The 15,804-nt window shown below is 41.0% G+C and overlaps 1 protein-coding gene across 2 annotated transcripts in view; it reads left to right on the forward strand.

Moving 5' to 3' along the window:
• LOC140280121 (peripheral-type benzodiazepine receptor-associated protein 1) overlaps positions 1-15,804 on the forward strand; it is a 58,306-nt gene that overhangs the window by 6,671 nt on the left and 35,831 nt on the right. For both annotated transcript variants that reach the window (XM_072375393.1, XM_072375394.1), the window contains 2 exons: positions 14,166-14,273; positions 14,585-14,713. In XM_072375393.1, the coding sequence (XP_072231494.1) occupies positions 14,166-14,273; positions 14,585-14,713 (237 nt within the window). The remainder of the gene's footprint in view (positions 1-14,165; positions 14,274-14,584; positions 14,714-15,804) is intronic.

Genomic DNA, 15,804 nt, shown 5'->3' on the forward strand with positions numbered 1-15,804 from the left:
TCGTTTGCATACTTAAACTTCTTTTGTGAATTTAAGTTCATCACAATCAGAGTCTCTTGGCCACGTTTTAACATTTTATTTTTCATCAGCTCTTTTCTCTTTGTTTGATGCTTTCAATGTATTCTTAATTCTGAAAGGATTTCATCTACAATAGTAATTTGAGTGCATTATTCCCTTCCGGATTCGCCCTTCCCTGCCCCTTTATTACCCAGTCATTACTCTCTAGCAACAACCTACTTAATGACCTCCCTGCACACAACCGTGGGGAAGATCTGTGGCCACAGGTGTTGAAAAGGAGCAATAAATGCTGCATTATTTGGCCGTCCCACTGCAATGGTTCAGAAGTGGTGTTGCTGTCTACAGGAGGCTGTCGCTTTAAGATTACTCTTTGTAATTTGTCGGGGAGTTTTCTTACGACCAGTTCTGCCTCTAAATGCTGATTTTGTCAGGTGTCGGTGGATGTTTGTTTGGCAGTATGCACTGTGATTTCGACGAACAATGTGAGAGGGAGAGAGCTTTTGAAAGCAGCTTAATCTGGAAGCTGAAAATTACGTCATGTACTTGAGAACAGATTTCCTTTTTGTTCTGTTGTGGAAGTTCTTGATGCTGATTACCAATAAACTCATCAATGTGCCTGAATGTTATTTGGAGCCTGTACAGAAAGCGTTTTTCTTTAAGCACAGATTCATAAAGCAGTTGTTGATGTCAGCCTTTCCTCTTCATGGAATAAAGACATGATTTTAGTGAAGGCTAATGGGCCTGTTGACTATGTGCTCCTCTGTCCACTTTCTTTAACACCTTGTCTTGACTTTTGGGTTAACACAGTGTCTTTTAAAACCAGAAATCATATGTAAAATGCTTGTTGTTTGACTCATCTGTTTGATTTTACTGAACTGCCAATTATTGGACACTTTGATTACAAAACTAAGATCATCTGACAGTCCGAGTTCCTTTGAATGTGGTCCTCAGTTCATTGTTGCATGAGTAAAGAATGTAGATTTAATACTGTGATGATTGTCTGCATCTAGATACCTTTGCTGCTCAAGCGTTTGATTGGGTTGCTCATGCTCACACAGAAGTTACCTAATTTAATCCAGCTATTGGGTGTACTTCGTGCTTTGTAACTAACTCAAATGTAAGCATACATGTCTCTCAGTTCCTTGTCAGCAAATATAGCTTCTACTGTGTCAACATGTCTTTTCCCTGCCGTGGGTTAAATGACATAACTTACGCTCAGCAAAAAATCTGGAAAGCTGTGTGGCACGACTGTACCAGCTCTTTAACTAGAGCAGCAGGGTAAAAGTCTGTATTGAGATCATATTTTCTAGTCCTTTTCTAATTTCTGTAACAAGTCATGGGTTTATAAGTTGCCTAGTTAACAAAATGCGTGGGGAGTTTGACCTGTTGTGTCCATGTTTGTGAGTTCCTCCCACAAACCGCAGAGGAATTTGACATAAAAACATTGGGTGCCTCTGGTTGTAGAGGTTGGCTGCTTTCACCAGAGTTTTCGGGTTATGTGATATTGATTGAAATTGAAAGTTCTAAAACAGATTTAACACAGTATTGTCGCAGTTATTTATTCCGACCTGTTCTACGTGCACATGGCACGTTTTAGGCACTGAGGGACGATGTATTCGCTCTGTGTTGGTGATGAAGCACATCATGATAAGATGGCATCTGCTGCGTTTGGGTCCTTATACACCAAGCCGACAATCGACAGTCAGACACATCTGGAACATCGGTGAATGTCTGTCTTATTTGTTTTTCGGTGCATACACTCAATGACTGTTGTTTTACTCCATTAACGCCTTATATTTTTTGTTTTATTTCACCTTATTCAACTTATATGTATGATAAGACAGAACATATCGATTGACCTCGGTGTTCATATAGAATATGATTATGCTGTCAATGTGTATATGTAACAACTTAGTTTTTAGCTGTATCCAAACATGTTTACAGGTATTTTCATTTTTACATTACACATCATTACATAAGAAAGATAATACCTTCATTTTTCCTGTCTCATTCACATTAACGTCCTCACCAGCCTCCAGGCTGCTGCACTAACTGTAGAGACCGCAGTTAAGTCTTGTACTTGATCAAATTGGCTCCATATGTTGCTATTTTTCAATGTTGCTATTTTGGACCGTAAAAAATGCCAAATTAATCAGTTACTTCAAGAGTTTGGGAGGATGATGGACGTTCACTCTCAGTCTCAGTCTCGCCCTGCTTTCACCATCAGGTCCAGTCTTTCTCCCCCGATGTGCCTTCAGTCCTCTTCCCCACCGGTAGCTCAAACAATGTTTGGCGGTAGTAAATTTGTGTGTAGTTTGACTTGATGGCCAGACACGGTTCGTTACAGGCCGTTTGGTCCGTCTGTGGATCGAATGAAAACGTGGAACGAATACCACAGAGATGGACATGAATTAGATCTTTGATCTAACTTTGAGATTGTTTTATCACCCAGACATAAATGGCCATTAATGGCCGTTGCGTCTGTTGGTGAGAGTGCTCAGTCTGATTGGCCCTTCAGTCCAGTGAATGAGCGCATGACACACTGTCTCCTCTCACCTTCAGAACAAGCAAAACTTTCACAATAACGTGGCCGTGTGGCGGGAAGAAAATCTTTTCTGTCTTCTGCTTTCCTTTACTATATAATGTATGTACTACCACCCCTTCTGAATTGGCAAGCTATGTTTGCTTGCCAGCAGTTGGAAGTCATCTTCACGATGTGTTCAAGTGCTGTTTTGTTTGTTCAGATGCTGGCGACTCGTTGCCATTGGTTGTTCTTTTTTATTTGGTATACAAAACCCCCTTAATCGGGTGTAATGTCAGTTTATTATTAGAGCTACAGCCTTGTCCCCTGAGAGTTTTTGGTGGATTCTACATTGTTGCCCCAATCAATAATTTAAAAAAGGATTTATTCAGCTTGTTTTTACATTTTAAAAAACGGTTTAAATTGGTGTAAAAACTAACTTAACTAAATACATGAGAGATTAATGATTTTGTGGTTGTTGTGGATGAGTTCAGTCTTTTCCTTACCCAGACTGAGAATGAAATAGAAGAGAGTGCTGGTGGTACAGACTGTCAAGCCCCAGGAATAAAGTTCTTAATGATGATTGTATGTCAGATTAATGTGCTCATTAAAACCAAAATAAAACCATTATACAACAGAGAAAAGTAGCCTTCACCTATGGATGGACTCTTAATCGATTTGCAAAATATTAGCTGATCAGTTTTAATCCCAGTCCAGAAAACATTTGCCTCTATGTAAGCTCTATTGCTGTTGCTGTTGTTTCCAACATGGTCCTATTCATATGTGTGTTTTATTGGCCAGCCTTGCTGGGCCTTTTGAATAATTGATAGGGAAGCGCGAGGGTAATCTCTAGAGTGCCAGTCCCTCGTCGTTCACCAGCTGAAACATAACTGTGTCTGGCTGCGGTGACACACAAGTCTTTGTGAAACAGAGGTGAAACGATGCTCTGCTGTCGCTTTCACTGACACCGTGGACTCCCTGGAGTGGGTGTCACTTCCACGCCATGCACCGTGATTTGGATGTACAGAATAGACTCTCCATCAAACCATTTGACATTTACTCCAGTCATAGCTAGAGCATGTCATGGAACAAAAGTGAATTGGAAAAAGAAAAGAAAATCTTTTATGCAATACTGTTTGGTGCTGCTGCTGCCTTGCAGGACGTACACCCCCATCTCTCCATCTTTACAGTGCAATAATGTGGCACCATTTTTATTCTTCCATTGGGAGAAATATAGCAGTGGTTGCCCCTTTAAATGCCTCAGCTTATTATCAATTATTCATATCCAAGCTAAAATTTGATTTAGATAAACAAGCGGCCTCCGTTTTGGTGCAATATAAATTACATTTTTAAATAGTTTTTGTACCTTTACAAAAGATATGAATGAAATGATTGGGATTATCCTCAGTCGCCATTACATTGAAATAGTTAGAGTAATAAAATCCTTTTTTTTCATGGGATTTTTTTCACCGCTCTGTTTCTGCAGTAATCTGCAGGTCTTTTAGGGCTTTCTCGCTTGCTTTTCTTTTCACCTTGAAGATTTTCACTGACCACTACTGTGAGGATTATTTGTGAACATTAATATCTTGGGTTCTTTGCCTTGCAAGATGTTGCGCTGCTATCTGCTTGGTTTGATGTCGGAATAGGACCAGCCTCGCCATGGTTTCCATGACTTTGTTGACTTTTTTTTTTGGTACTTTTCGGCTACATTGAGGAATGTGTCATCGTGTGTTATTGATTACACAGAACCCATTACCAACGTGGCCAGTTTTGGGCCAGAACCGAATGGAGCTCAACTTGTTGAGACAACTTTGAGAATGAGATGGTTTTCGTGGTGTCCAGAACATCTTCGCTGTTGGATTTAACCGAGCTGCTTCACCGCACATTGAAAATGTCTTTTCAACCCTGTTTTTTAACATTGTTTATGCAAAATGCATGTTTTTCTCTATAATCCCAATGTTCCTTTACTTTTACATGGTACCTATTCTTTCACCATAAGAAACCTACCTGCCTGTTTCCATCTGGTGACAGAGTTGGATACCGAAAGTCTTCTTCTTTATCTTTAAGGTCAACTGAAATTTTGCCTGTGTTGAGGACTTTGATCCACCTTGGTTGACACCAATGTACACCAGTGCTGCGCTATATCAAAAGTTTTTACCTGGAAGTGCTTCTTACCAGGTGTGCTGAGATTTATCAGGATGGCCTCGTCATGATCTTGTGACCTGAGATAATCCTCGGAAAATGATGGAAGTAGGTATGAATAATTTTTGCATGACACAAAGGATTTCTGACTTTCCTTTCTCCTACATGTAATGGCCTATTCCAATTTGGCATACTTTCCTGAAGAGCTCTTTCCTGCCTGTGACATCTGGACGTCATTCTGGCCTCCTTACAAACTGCTGCCAAGATTAAACCGATGATGACCTCTCTTTCTCCCTCTCAATTGAAAATGCCTCTTACCGGGATGATGAGAGGAAGGCTCACTTTTGTTGGCCAAGTGGATGTCAGAGAAGGTGACTCTGGCCTTTTATTGCTGGAGTTCTTATACCCGACATGCGATTTAAGACTGACTTTCACAGGTTTCTTGTTGAGCATTACATTAGTATCTGGACACTCCAGTGTGCTTGTGTGTTTTAACCGTGTTGACTATCGGCTGTCCTGTCCTACACAAGATGTCTCGTGAATAGTTTATCTGGAAACTCACCTGCACGTCTGTTCAGCTTAATTTTCTTTGGAGCTGTGTTATAGAGACATCTATAGATTTCATTTAGCTCGGGTTTCTGAGTTGCTGGCTATGGAAAGCTGCCGTGATGACAGTGATGGAGTAGGAGGATGTATTATTTGTATTTTTTTTTAGCAACTTGAAGAGGAGAGACAAGGTCCCTTTGGGGCTGCTTGGAAGCATTTTGCAATCACATTTCTGCATTTCCATTTCTGGCTGAGTGCGCTGCAGCTCGTGGGGTCAGGGCAATCTGTGGAATGAGAGCAGCTGAATGATTTTTTTGTTATTTGCTCCCTTTGGCTGGTTGCATTACATAGCCTGTTAACAAAGACCATTTAATCTCAGTCACATACGTATTTTTAAGAGGAACACAAGTCCAAATGCAGCTCCATTGCGGCGGCTCATTGATTTGTCAAAGTAGGAACCAATGCGGGGTCACCAAGTTTGTGTTTTTGCAGTAACGCACTTTATCACACTTGGATTTAATGTAAATGAAGCTATAGCTGTGTGTCAGCAGATGAGGCGTGACGTACAGGAACATGAACGCATAATTTACACTTTTATTGCTCCTCTGCCTTATTGTGATGACCGATGCAATGTGGTTTTAAATATTTAGGTGAATCCTGTAAGGCCGTTTCTGTAAATCTCCGCAAATTCATTTGCTGCTGGTGTGATAGCAGGGGGTCGGCGGGCGCTTATGCATATGCAATTTTCTTTGACAAGATGAAGGGTTATTTCCTTTTGAAGCTCTCTGTTTGGAGCCTGTGGAGGGTCAGGGATACAAACAAATCATCTCCAGTACATTGTGCGTCTCCTTTACCCATTTTCTGCTGACACTGCACTAAACGTAATAATTCGACCCTTCCTTCTGTTCATGCTTTGCCTCTTTAAAAGGCCAGACATTCTCTGCATGTCTGACACTTCATTAAGCCCTTGATAGCTCAGGGGGTTGTTACATTTTTATTTGTAGACTGTGAAACGATGAGGCAGCCATGCCTGTATGGACTTTGATTACTGTGTCAGGAGTGGGAGGTGGGGTGTTGTTACGGCTTTGTAGAAAGAAGCCCAAGGCCGCCCTAAGCCAGAGCAACAACAACAGTGTTATACCCACCATGAAATACGGATGTTAAAACATTAATATCGTTTCCATGCTGATTTTTCTTCAGTGTGCTGGCATAAAAAAAATCAGCCGACTGCTTGGAGAGTATTCATCATGACACGACTTTCAGTACATTCCCCAAATCTAAACTAGACAGTTCATACCATATAAAGGTGGACTTCAAATGACTTTGACCAGATGACCTTTGTTGGAGGAGGTGGTGGAAGTAGATTGCTGAATGCCTGGGGGAAGTAATGGGGTGTTTTGTGTTGGCTCTTTGTTCTAGCCATATGAGAAACCCCCTAATCTGTCACCGTCAGGTACCCCGGAGAGATGAGTTGTGATGAATACATGAGGGGATTTGAGAGGACACTTAAGAGGGCTTCTTCATTACTTATATATGAGTACAGGGAGGGAGCTGCTGTTAATGAAACAAGTCATAAACAGCTTTGTGGGTGTTTCTTATAAGGAGAATCTCTGCTTAGGCGAGCCACTTTTTTTTCCCTGTTTTTTCCTGACTGTAGCTAACTTTTGCAATGCAGTTTGTCAAATTTGGATCTAAAATTAGTTGGATATTGTTGCCTTGATCAAAGTATCATAACTAAGCTTGGAGAAGGTATTAGATAAAAACATTTCCAAACATTTTTTTGCCCGGCGGATGTAACCGTGTTCAGGGGTCAAATCTTTGACCCTGGGGCATTTTTTTCCCCTTTTCCATGTTGTTGTGAACACAAAAGCCTCCTGAATAGATTAATTAACTGGCAAATTTAGCAGACGGTATCCTTTGTGGCACTGAATGAAACTCAGCAGAAAGTGAGGAACCATATCCTGACTGCAGCATCTTTTAGATATTTTACTGGGGTAACTGTTTATACATTCTAAATCCTTCTGTATCACTCTCAGCAGCTGCCAGCAGTGGTGCACAGTCATGCTGCCTAAAACTTATTTCCACAGCAATTCCTTTAAATGATTCAGCGCTCTGTTATTGTTTTCTTTAAGCATATACAGCCCCTGTTTATTAAATTACTTCTGGTTTTCTTCCAAACTTGGTCATCAGGAAGCTTTGTGCTTTGTACAGCACAAAGTATCGACTGCACTTGATGTAATGTTAATGAAGTATTGCTTCTGCATGGATTTCTGTGATGTTATACAGTACAATCACAAATTATAGCTTATTTTATTCCTGGCTCAGCTATCATGTCCAACAAAGAAACACATGGCCATGCATGAGCGCCCATTTGCCCGTCTTTGTCTTGTTCTCAGTCTCCTTGGAGGCTTATAGTGGGGGGATTTCTAGCTGTCAGCTAAAAATGCTGATGTTGTAGATTCTATGTAACCAGACATTTCCATACGCCTTACAAAAGCTCGCCATGGATCCCAAACAAAAGAATAATCTGTCAGTGCGACCTTATGAATATGTAAGAACAAATCTCTAAAATTTTAATAATCTCCTCCAGTGTTTGTCGCTCAGGTTGCTAAGTCTCCCCGTAAATCCTTTATTTTCTCAAATATACTGTTCAAAGGATGTATTTTTATCAACACTTTTTCTGTTTTATAGCTCCTCTATAGTTTATCTTTCACATTTAATGCAAAAGTATCTGCAGCCCACAAGATCAGAATGATCTTTTAATCATTTATATTCTTTAATCAAAATTTTATGTGAATTATGATGGAAATACTGAGAGTAGTGAAATGAATATTAAGATTTGTCATATTATCGTGTCTATATGTTTATTTTTTTATTTTTGTCTCTCCTGTATCGCACTCCAGACATTAAAAATGACAAGATCGCTGACACGAAGCTGAACAAACTCAGACTCAACACCCAACACTGCACACCCTCCATATAACATCATAAGCAAACAACAGTGTGTTCAGTCAGAGGCTTCTTCAGCGCCACTGTAATAGAGAACATTATAGGAGGTCATCCCTGCCCACAGCAATAACTGCATTCACTGACTTAAAGTATCTTTATTCAGCTCAATTCAATCCCTGGGAAAGTGAGGCATTCCAGAAAATCCAAAACTGTTGTATGATCCAAGACCTAAGAGGCATTTAAACACCAACTGACCCATATAGTCAGAAGGCAGTTTGGGCTGCTCTTATAGCAAAGCTTCGTCTTTTAACTGATACTTTATCAGTACTAAAAAGCAGTGTGAGCGTATACATTTTAAATGCCTTCTTGGAAAGCTCTTTCTTCACTGTTTCTTAAGGGCAGTGTAGGCAGAGTGATTTACCCGCTAATCACAAGGTTGGAGCTCCTCCTGTCCACATGTCACAGTGTCCTTGGGCAAGAATCCGAATGCCAAACAGCTCCTGGTGGTCAGACGGACACCATTTGCGGGATTACGCTGCTATTGTTTGTGTGATAATAGAGGACTTTTTAAAAGAGGTTGTTTTGTGACAAATGACTTTGGTAAAGTACCTTCTACTCACAAGGTCAGTAGCATATGTTGCTGCTGAAACCTGCTGTGTTGCCAAACTGTGATGGCTGTCTGATGTAGAGTTTGTCCCTTTAAAGCTGTACCCACTGCTGGGTTCACATGATCTAAATTAGAGGGTATTTTTTTATCTTCTTCATACACGCATCCAAAAATATACAGCTATAATAGCTGCTGTTTCTGTATTTTTCCATTCAAGTTAGTGTTTCACCATCCTGATAGTTTATTTCTCTGTAAACAGCTCCTGTTCAAATGTTCAAGATATTGAGAAGCTCACATCTCTGGCACAGTTTGTCGTCGGTATCGATGTGGTGAGTGGTGTCAGTCGGACGTGAAAGTGTGGTTTATAATCTTGTCTCCCTTCAGTTATCACTTGTGGCCTCGGTTATGGCCGTTAGATACAAACAGAGCAGAGGGGACCCTTTATTTCTTGCCCACTGCTCAAACTCTCCCGACAGACGTTTGTGGAGAGACCCCTGCCCTTCTGCTACTGAGTTGCATCTGCCTTGCTTTACGGAGCCAGGTCCATATCAAAACAGCACTGCTGTGACAGAGAAGAACCGGCTGAGTGGTAATATGCACACTGGCCTCGGGTTGACCTCACCACCTGCAGCCCTTTTCTGTGGCAGAGAGGGAAGCAGGAGCTGTAAGAAACCAGCAATACCTCATGCCTCAGGAAAAGCCCCCAGAGCAATTCAGTACGACTCCCAGGGAACACTTAATTGACATGGATGGACTCCAAGATCATTTGAATGAGAATGGAGGCAGGGGAGGATGAGTTCACTGTGGCTGGCCTTCCTCTGAGGTGATTGATTGCACTTGAGTATCCTGAGAGGAAGACTGGGGCGCAGGGACCGGCTGACTCCTCCTACAGTAGTAGAATAAGTCACTCACACTTTCATCTTTAAACTGAGGCTAAGTCTTGAGTTTTAACGGGTGTTTGTTGTGCACAGTGCAGAGTGTTCCACTTGGTGGCCTGCCTCTTTAAAGCAGATGGGTTTTGAAGTACTTCATGGATTCAGTGAGTGTCGGTTTTATTTATGAAGCTCATCAGGATCAAGCAAGCAAACTTCAAACTTGAAGCCTACTTACCCAAAAGCCAGACTTGAGGAAAAAGGGGCGCCAATTAAATGGTTTATAGTTAATATATCTATAGTTATTATAGATCATCAATGCAATTTGTGCAAGTGCCCTGTGCTGTACTTAGGATCACCAACACGAGGGTTTTTGTATTTCTAATACATGCATCTTTCAACCATGACATCACACAGAAAAAGCTTGTATGTCAGCTTTGAAGTTGTCATTACAGGAGACTGAAATTAAGCATATCTGTCCGTTATTGCTTGAAAATGCTCACGTGAAGCTTTTCTTTGACCAATCAATTTGTGCATTTGAACTTTCATCTGTCCAATGCCATAAAAAGAAAAACACGGACATATGCTTCTCTCTGCACAGCATCAAGGTTATTACAGATTTATTATTATTATTAGGGAGAGGAGTTGTTCACCTGAATTACACTTCAGAGAAACTGTTAGAAGGCAGGCTTGGAAAAACTTGCATTTATGACAGTTAAGTTGTAGCGTAAGAACAGTCGCTGTGAGCTTATGCTAATGCTAACTTACTCATTTCTATTTTGCTTGGTGGACTCACCTGTTCTTTTCTGATGCCGTACAGTATTATTAAACCTTTTTTGTCTTTTTATGCAACCACGCTATCGTAGCGTAAACTTAAAATCATCATTCTGCTGGTAAGCCCCAAAATTAGTGAGTAACTGATGTGACCACATGTATGCTTGCTTTGCAAATCTCTGATAAGTAATAGCGTTGATAATGTTGTGTCATTCTCCCCGGTTGGTGCGGACCCAGGGGATTTCCTTTATTGTTTCATCATTTGGTCCTGCCTTTCTAATGATTTTTGTTTGGTTTTTGGCTTTTTTCCGACAGAACTTGGTCAAAGGAGTCTGATGGGTTCACAAGTCATAATTAACCCAGTTTTTAATTGGCAGACAGTGGTGGACCGGAGATGTCCGCCTCAGGATAGAACTGTTTGATTAAAAAAACTGGTCTACATCAGTGTTTCTATATATCGTAAGCAGATCAGCTCAGAATGTTTGGAGGGAGGAAGCAGCCACCACACAAAACCGGCAGGTGAAGATCTGTCTGCAACACCTCTTTAAAGCAGCATTATTCCTTCTCATACTGGCTCTGTAGAGCACAACGGTTGTCCCAGCTGTGAGCAGATTGATCATAATGAGAAACATTTGGCTCAAACTATTTATTTAAATATTTCAAAGGCTTTGATAAATATGCCCCGTTCTGCCTCTCGGGTATCCTGGATAATGCCTGCCCTAAATACCCTTTACATTTTGTATTTAAGTATGACGTAATCAAATTTTAATGAGAGTTTAAGAGTTTGAATATGCAATCCTGAGCACGACAGGCAAAGAGATAAACCGACTCAGCTCAGTTGTATAAGCTTGGTCCCTGTGTCCCTGGAAAAGGCATGCATCAAGCAGCTAAACAAATGCTCTGATAATGAAGTGCCGCTTTAGGTTTTTATGGCAAATTATACGCTTGCTTCTGTAGGCAATTTCTCTCTGTGCATCGATATAGTAATATAACAAGGAGGTAAAGGGAGATTCTAACCCTGTGGTGTTAATAACCACAGTTATTTTCTGCCTGAATAATAGCTCCTGACAAGAAAGTGTACAGCAAGCATGGGCGGATTTATCACAGGAGCTACTTGTGCTGTGCAAATAACAGTAAAGCATGTTTTAATCTCTGAGGCATTAGTTTCTGCCGCTCTTAGAGTGAATACAAAGATGAGAAAAACCCTTTAAACCAAGACATTCTGTTTTTATTTTATTCCAGGGTCAGATTTTATACAAACGAAATAGAAAAAGGCCAACTGTTACCTTTGACCATGTTTGTCGTTTCTGTAGCCGCTGGGTGATCCGTTCCATTTGTGAAATAACGTAATGCAGCTCTGACATGTTGTAAAATCAGCCAACAGTGAGGCTGATGTCACTGAGCTAAGCCTGAGTTTGATTAGCACCAAGCATAGTTTTCCTCTGAGGTAGGTGATCCGAATGAAGTTATTGCCAATAAAAGATACAATTTACAGAGAGAATTACATCGGGAACAAAAAAACAGAACAAAGCAGAGCAGGATGTGCTGAGGATTCTTTGAGGATTTGCAGAACCGTGCAAAAGTCTTGAGTCATCCCTCATATTTTTATATATTGTCAGAAAAAGGAAATATTTGCAGGGATTTGTGCAAACAGAACTGTTAACACAGTATATAAGGCACAAACAGAGTTTGTACAACTCTGACAAAGTGATTTATTTGGTCTGAGCTCTTTTATTCTCCAACACAGCCTGAACCCTCTGAGACAAGCTTTCTGTCATTTCTTTAAGTATTCTTCAGGAATAGTTCTCCAGGCTTCTTGAAAGACATTTCAAAGCTCTTCTTTGGATGTCGGCTGCCTTTTGTTCCGTTCTCTGTCAGATGATCCCACACTGCTTCAATAATGTTGAGGTCCGGGCTCTGGGAAGGATTCATCCCTCCATAAGATCTGCTGCCACTGATTTTCAGTCCACTTCTTGTGTCATTTGGCATAGCTCAGCCTTTTCTCCCTGTTTCCCTTCCTTAAGAGTGGCTTCTTGACAGCCACCCTTCCATGGAGACCATTTCTGATGAGGCTTGGGCCAACAGTAGATGGATCAGCTGAAGGTCCAGATGCATCTCTCAGGTCCTGTGTAAATTATGATGAAATGAGAGGTGGCTGCTGACTTTTGCACCACAATATGCTTTTTTAATATGAAGTGGTGTATGGGCCTTAGCAGCTTGAGGTGCTTTCAAGCTTCACCAGAATGATGACAGAAACTTTGTCTTCTATTATCTGAGCTCTCTGCTCTCTCCCTGAAAATCTCGTCACTGTATCACAAGTTTGGCACCTACCACCTACATGTTCGGACATGTTGTCAAGAGCAGCTGCTTTAGTAAATGAACATTAGTGTTGAAAGCGTAACAAACACTGAAAAGCCTCACGGGAGCCAACAGATAGCCCATCCTCCGCAGTTATCATCACGATCCAAGTCACATGACCTTTAAAACACACAGTGTCATGAGGAGGTTTGATCCGGTGCTCTTTCAAATATGTTGTTGTGGCCGTGGATATTCTTTTTGTTGTGTTAAGCTCCCAATCAGAACAGGTCTGCTGGTGTTTCTTATGTGGAGAAATCTGCTTAAGTGTTGAAACACTCCTTTTTTTCGGCTGTTGGTAGGTTGCAGCAGCTGTACGTTGGGACATGAAGATTGATGTGTCGCCAAATTAAATCAGCCCAAAGTCTGTATCGGTGTCTGTGTTTTCCTTTGTGGATAAACCCTCCACCATGTGTCCTCCTTGTCTATATAGATATATGTAGTGGAGGTTTTGCCAACCTTTTCCCCTGAGCATCAGAGCTCATTATAGAACCCCTGACACTGACGCAGAGTGGCCATCTTTCCATTTAGATAGATGACAAATCCGAGGCTTTATCCACGTGGCTGGTAAAAAAACAATTTCAGTGTTGATTACCACATGGGTGATCTGCCACATTGACTGCTGCTTTGTTGAGCTCAGATAACATGCTCATCTGTGTAAAAGCAAGGTCTGTTACACGATTTAAACCTCAGTTGTGACTATTTTACCTATTCTACCTGTCTTTTAATGTACACTAGCTCTGAGAATTATCTTTCCCTAATCAGTCCATTGCTATTAAAGTCTTTAAGTTGCAGCTGCCACTAGATGGACTTAAAGCCTGAAAAAGATTCACAGATTTCTTGAAAGACTTGAAAATCCCATCAAATCAGTGTCCTGGGTTAATATGTGGAGTAAGCTATGCCAGCAGGGGATACATGATGTACTTTCACAAGATGAATACATTCATGAATTAAGTGCATCTGACAAAAATAATAAACAGTAAAGCAGTTTGAATGCATTGTTTATCTGATGTCGTATCTCCTTATGTTTCTGTCCTCCTCTCCCTCCGTTCCACTGTGAGAGACGAGCTCTCCTTCCTCTTATGCTGACTTGATATATTATAAAAGGTGCTCAGTGGCGTTTGTAGACTGAATGAATGGGTCGACTGAAAAGCTTATTCAGAGGGCTATCATCTGTCAGCCACCATTAGGCAGCACTATGTAAACACTGGCTGACAGCAGAGAACGTTTTCTGTAACGCAAATCGAACAAGCGGTTTTGTGGAATTGACAATCAATCCCTCGCTTGAAATAAACAGTGATCCTCTTGGGTTTTCTGGTGTTTGATGAAAACACATAGCTGGTAAACTGAGACCCTTTTCTTTCTTTTTTTTTCCTCATAGAACGGTACAGACTATGGGTTCCTGGTGCGTCAGAACTCAGAACTCTTGCGAGCCCTCGACGAGCTGGAGAAGACTTGCACCACACTGAGGGAGGAGAACGGCCTGCTGGTAAGACTAAAAATAACTGTGTGTTGCACCCTTGATGAAAAGCTTTGTAGAAAATAGGCCAAGTGCACAGAACAACTGAACAAAAAGATGTTAAAACTCCACTTCAGTGGCATTTATTGTCTTTATTCCTCATATATCTTCTTGATGTTGGGTGATTACACAGGCACCTCTCTTCTGAATCCCTGGTCAGACTATTAATATCCTCCACTGAATAATTGTGTCCGTAACCTTTTTTCTTTTTTTTGGCATTGCTGTGTTAACATTTGCTGCAGGCACTGTCTGATGATGATAATCGTATTCCATGTGTTTAGCGGAAGAGCAGCGCTCCAGAGACTGAGGAGAAGGTCAGGCGGTTGAGGAGAAAGAACACCGAGCTGGCTGTTCTTGCCAAGAGACTGGAAGAGAGGGCTCGGAAACTCCAGGAGGCCAACCTCAGAGTGGTATACCTCAGAAATAAAGCCTCTCAAAGCAAACTCCCTTCTGTAAAAAGTGTGTTTGTCTGAGCAAATTGCTGCAAATGACAAACCAGCACATTTTAACTATGTCTGATCATAAACTGGGAATTGAATAGCAAAATATGATGAATGGGATCCTTGTAGAAAAGTATCAACAGCCTTCAGAACAATTAAATGCATCAGCATAAAAAACAAATCACTTCAAATACATTTTAGGAGGTAATATAGCATGATTGCATGAATCAAACACTTCAACTCAAACAGAAAACGTAAAAGTCCAGGCTCCACCGTACGCCCAGAACAAAGAGTGTACAGTGCTCTTTGTTTTCATGCTACGGGATCACGCATCGCAACATTGCTTGTCTCTCTGGTACTTATTCACCAAAAAGGTTAACAAAAAAAAGCAAGCTGAACCGAGGTTAAAGTATTATGGAAAAGATGACGTGGTTGTAGTCTGTTGTAGTCAGAGCGAGTCATTTTAGCTGCTAACTGTGCTAATGCTAAGGCGCTTTGATTGAGAGTCAGAATTGCTTCTGTGTAGGTGTTCGCTGAACAAAAATGTTACAAGGGGATGTCGGCAAGTTACAGAAGTGAAGCCTGGCCCACAAGAGTGTGAGGTAGTTCAAATTCAGCTGTTTACCTTTGATGTTAACTTAAGGCTTTGTGATCTTGAATGACTTTTTCATCAGTAGAAATGCCATCAAACCCACAGAAGGAGAGGGGAAAAGACAGAGCATAATATTCTGTTTATAGCCTGAGGTGTTAGAGGTGCACTTATTTATTTGAACACTTGGACGGTCTTCTAATATATAGTTTTCTTTTTAGCATCTGTACTACTACATATGCATAAATATTAGCATGCTTTTTTTTTTCAGACCAGGGGAACACACCATGAGTCTGCAGCAGTTAGATGGAGAACTGAGGGCAAGAAAATGCTGACAAGACAAACACTGAAATCCTGTGTGCTTGTTACTCTACCAGTGGCATAAAAAGAACTAACCAACAGGCTCAGCAAAATAGGGCCTTGTTTTTCAGCAACCACGAGGACGGGAATCTCTTGGTACACATCATGATTA

This window comes from Leuresthes tenuis, unplaced genomic scaffold (genome assembly GCF_036924035.1).
Source record: "Leuresthes tenuis unplaced genomic scaffold, fLeuTen1.0.hap1 SCAF_21, whole genome shotgun sequence".
In the NCBI taxonomy this organism is placed as follows: Eukaryota; Metazoa; Chordata; class Actinopteri; order Atheriniformes; family Atherinopsidae; genus Leuresthes; species Leuresthes tenuis.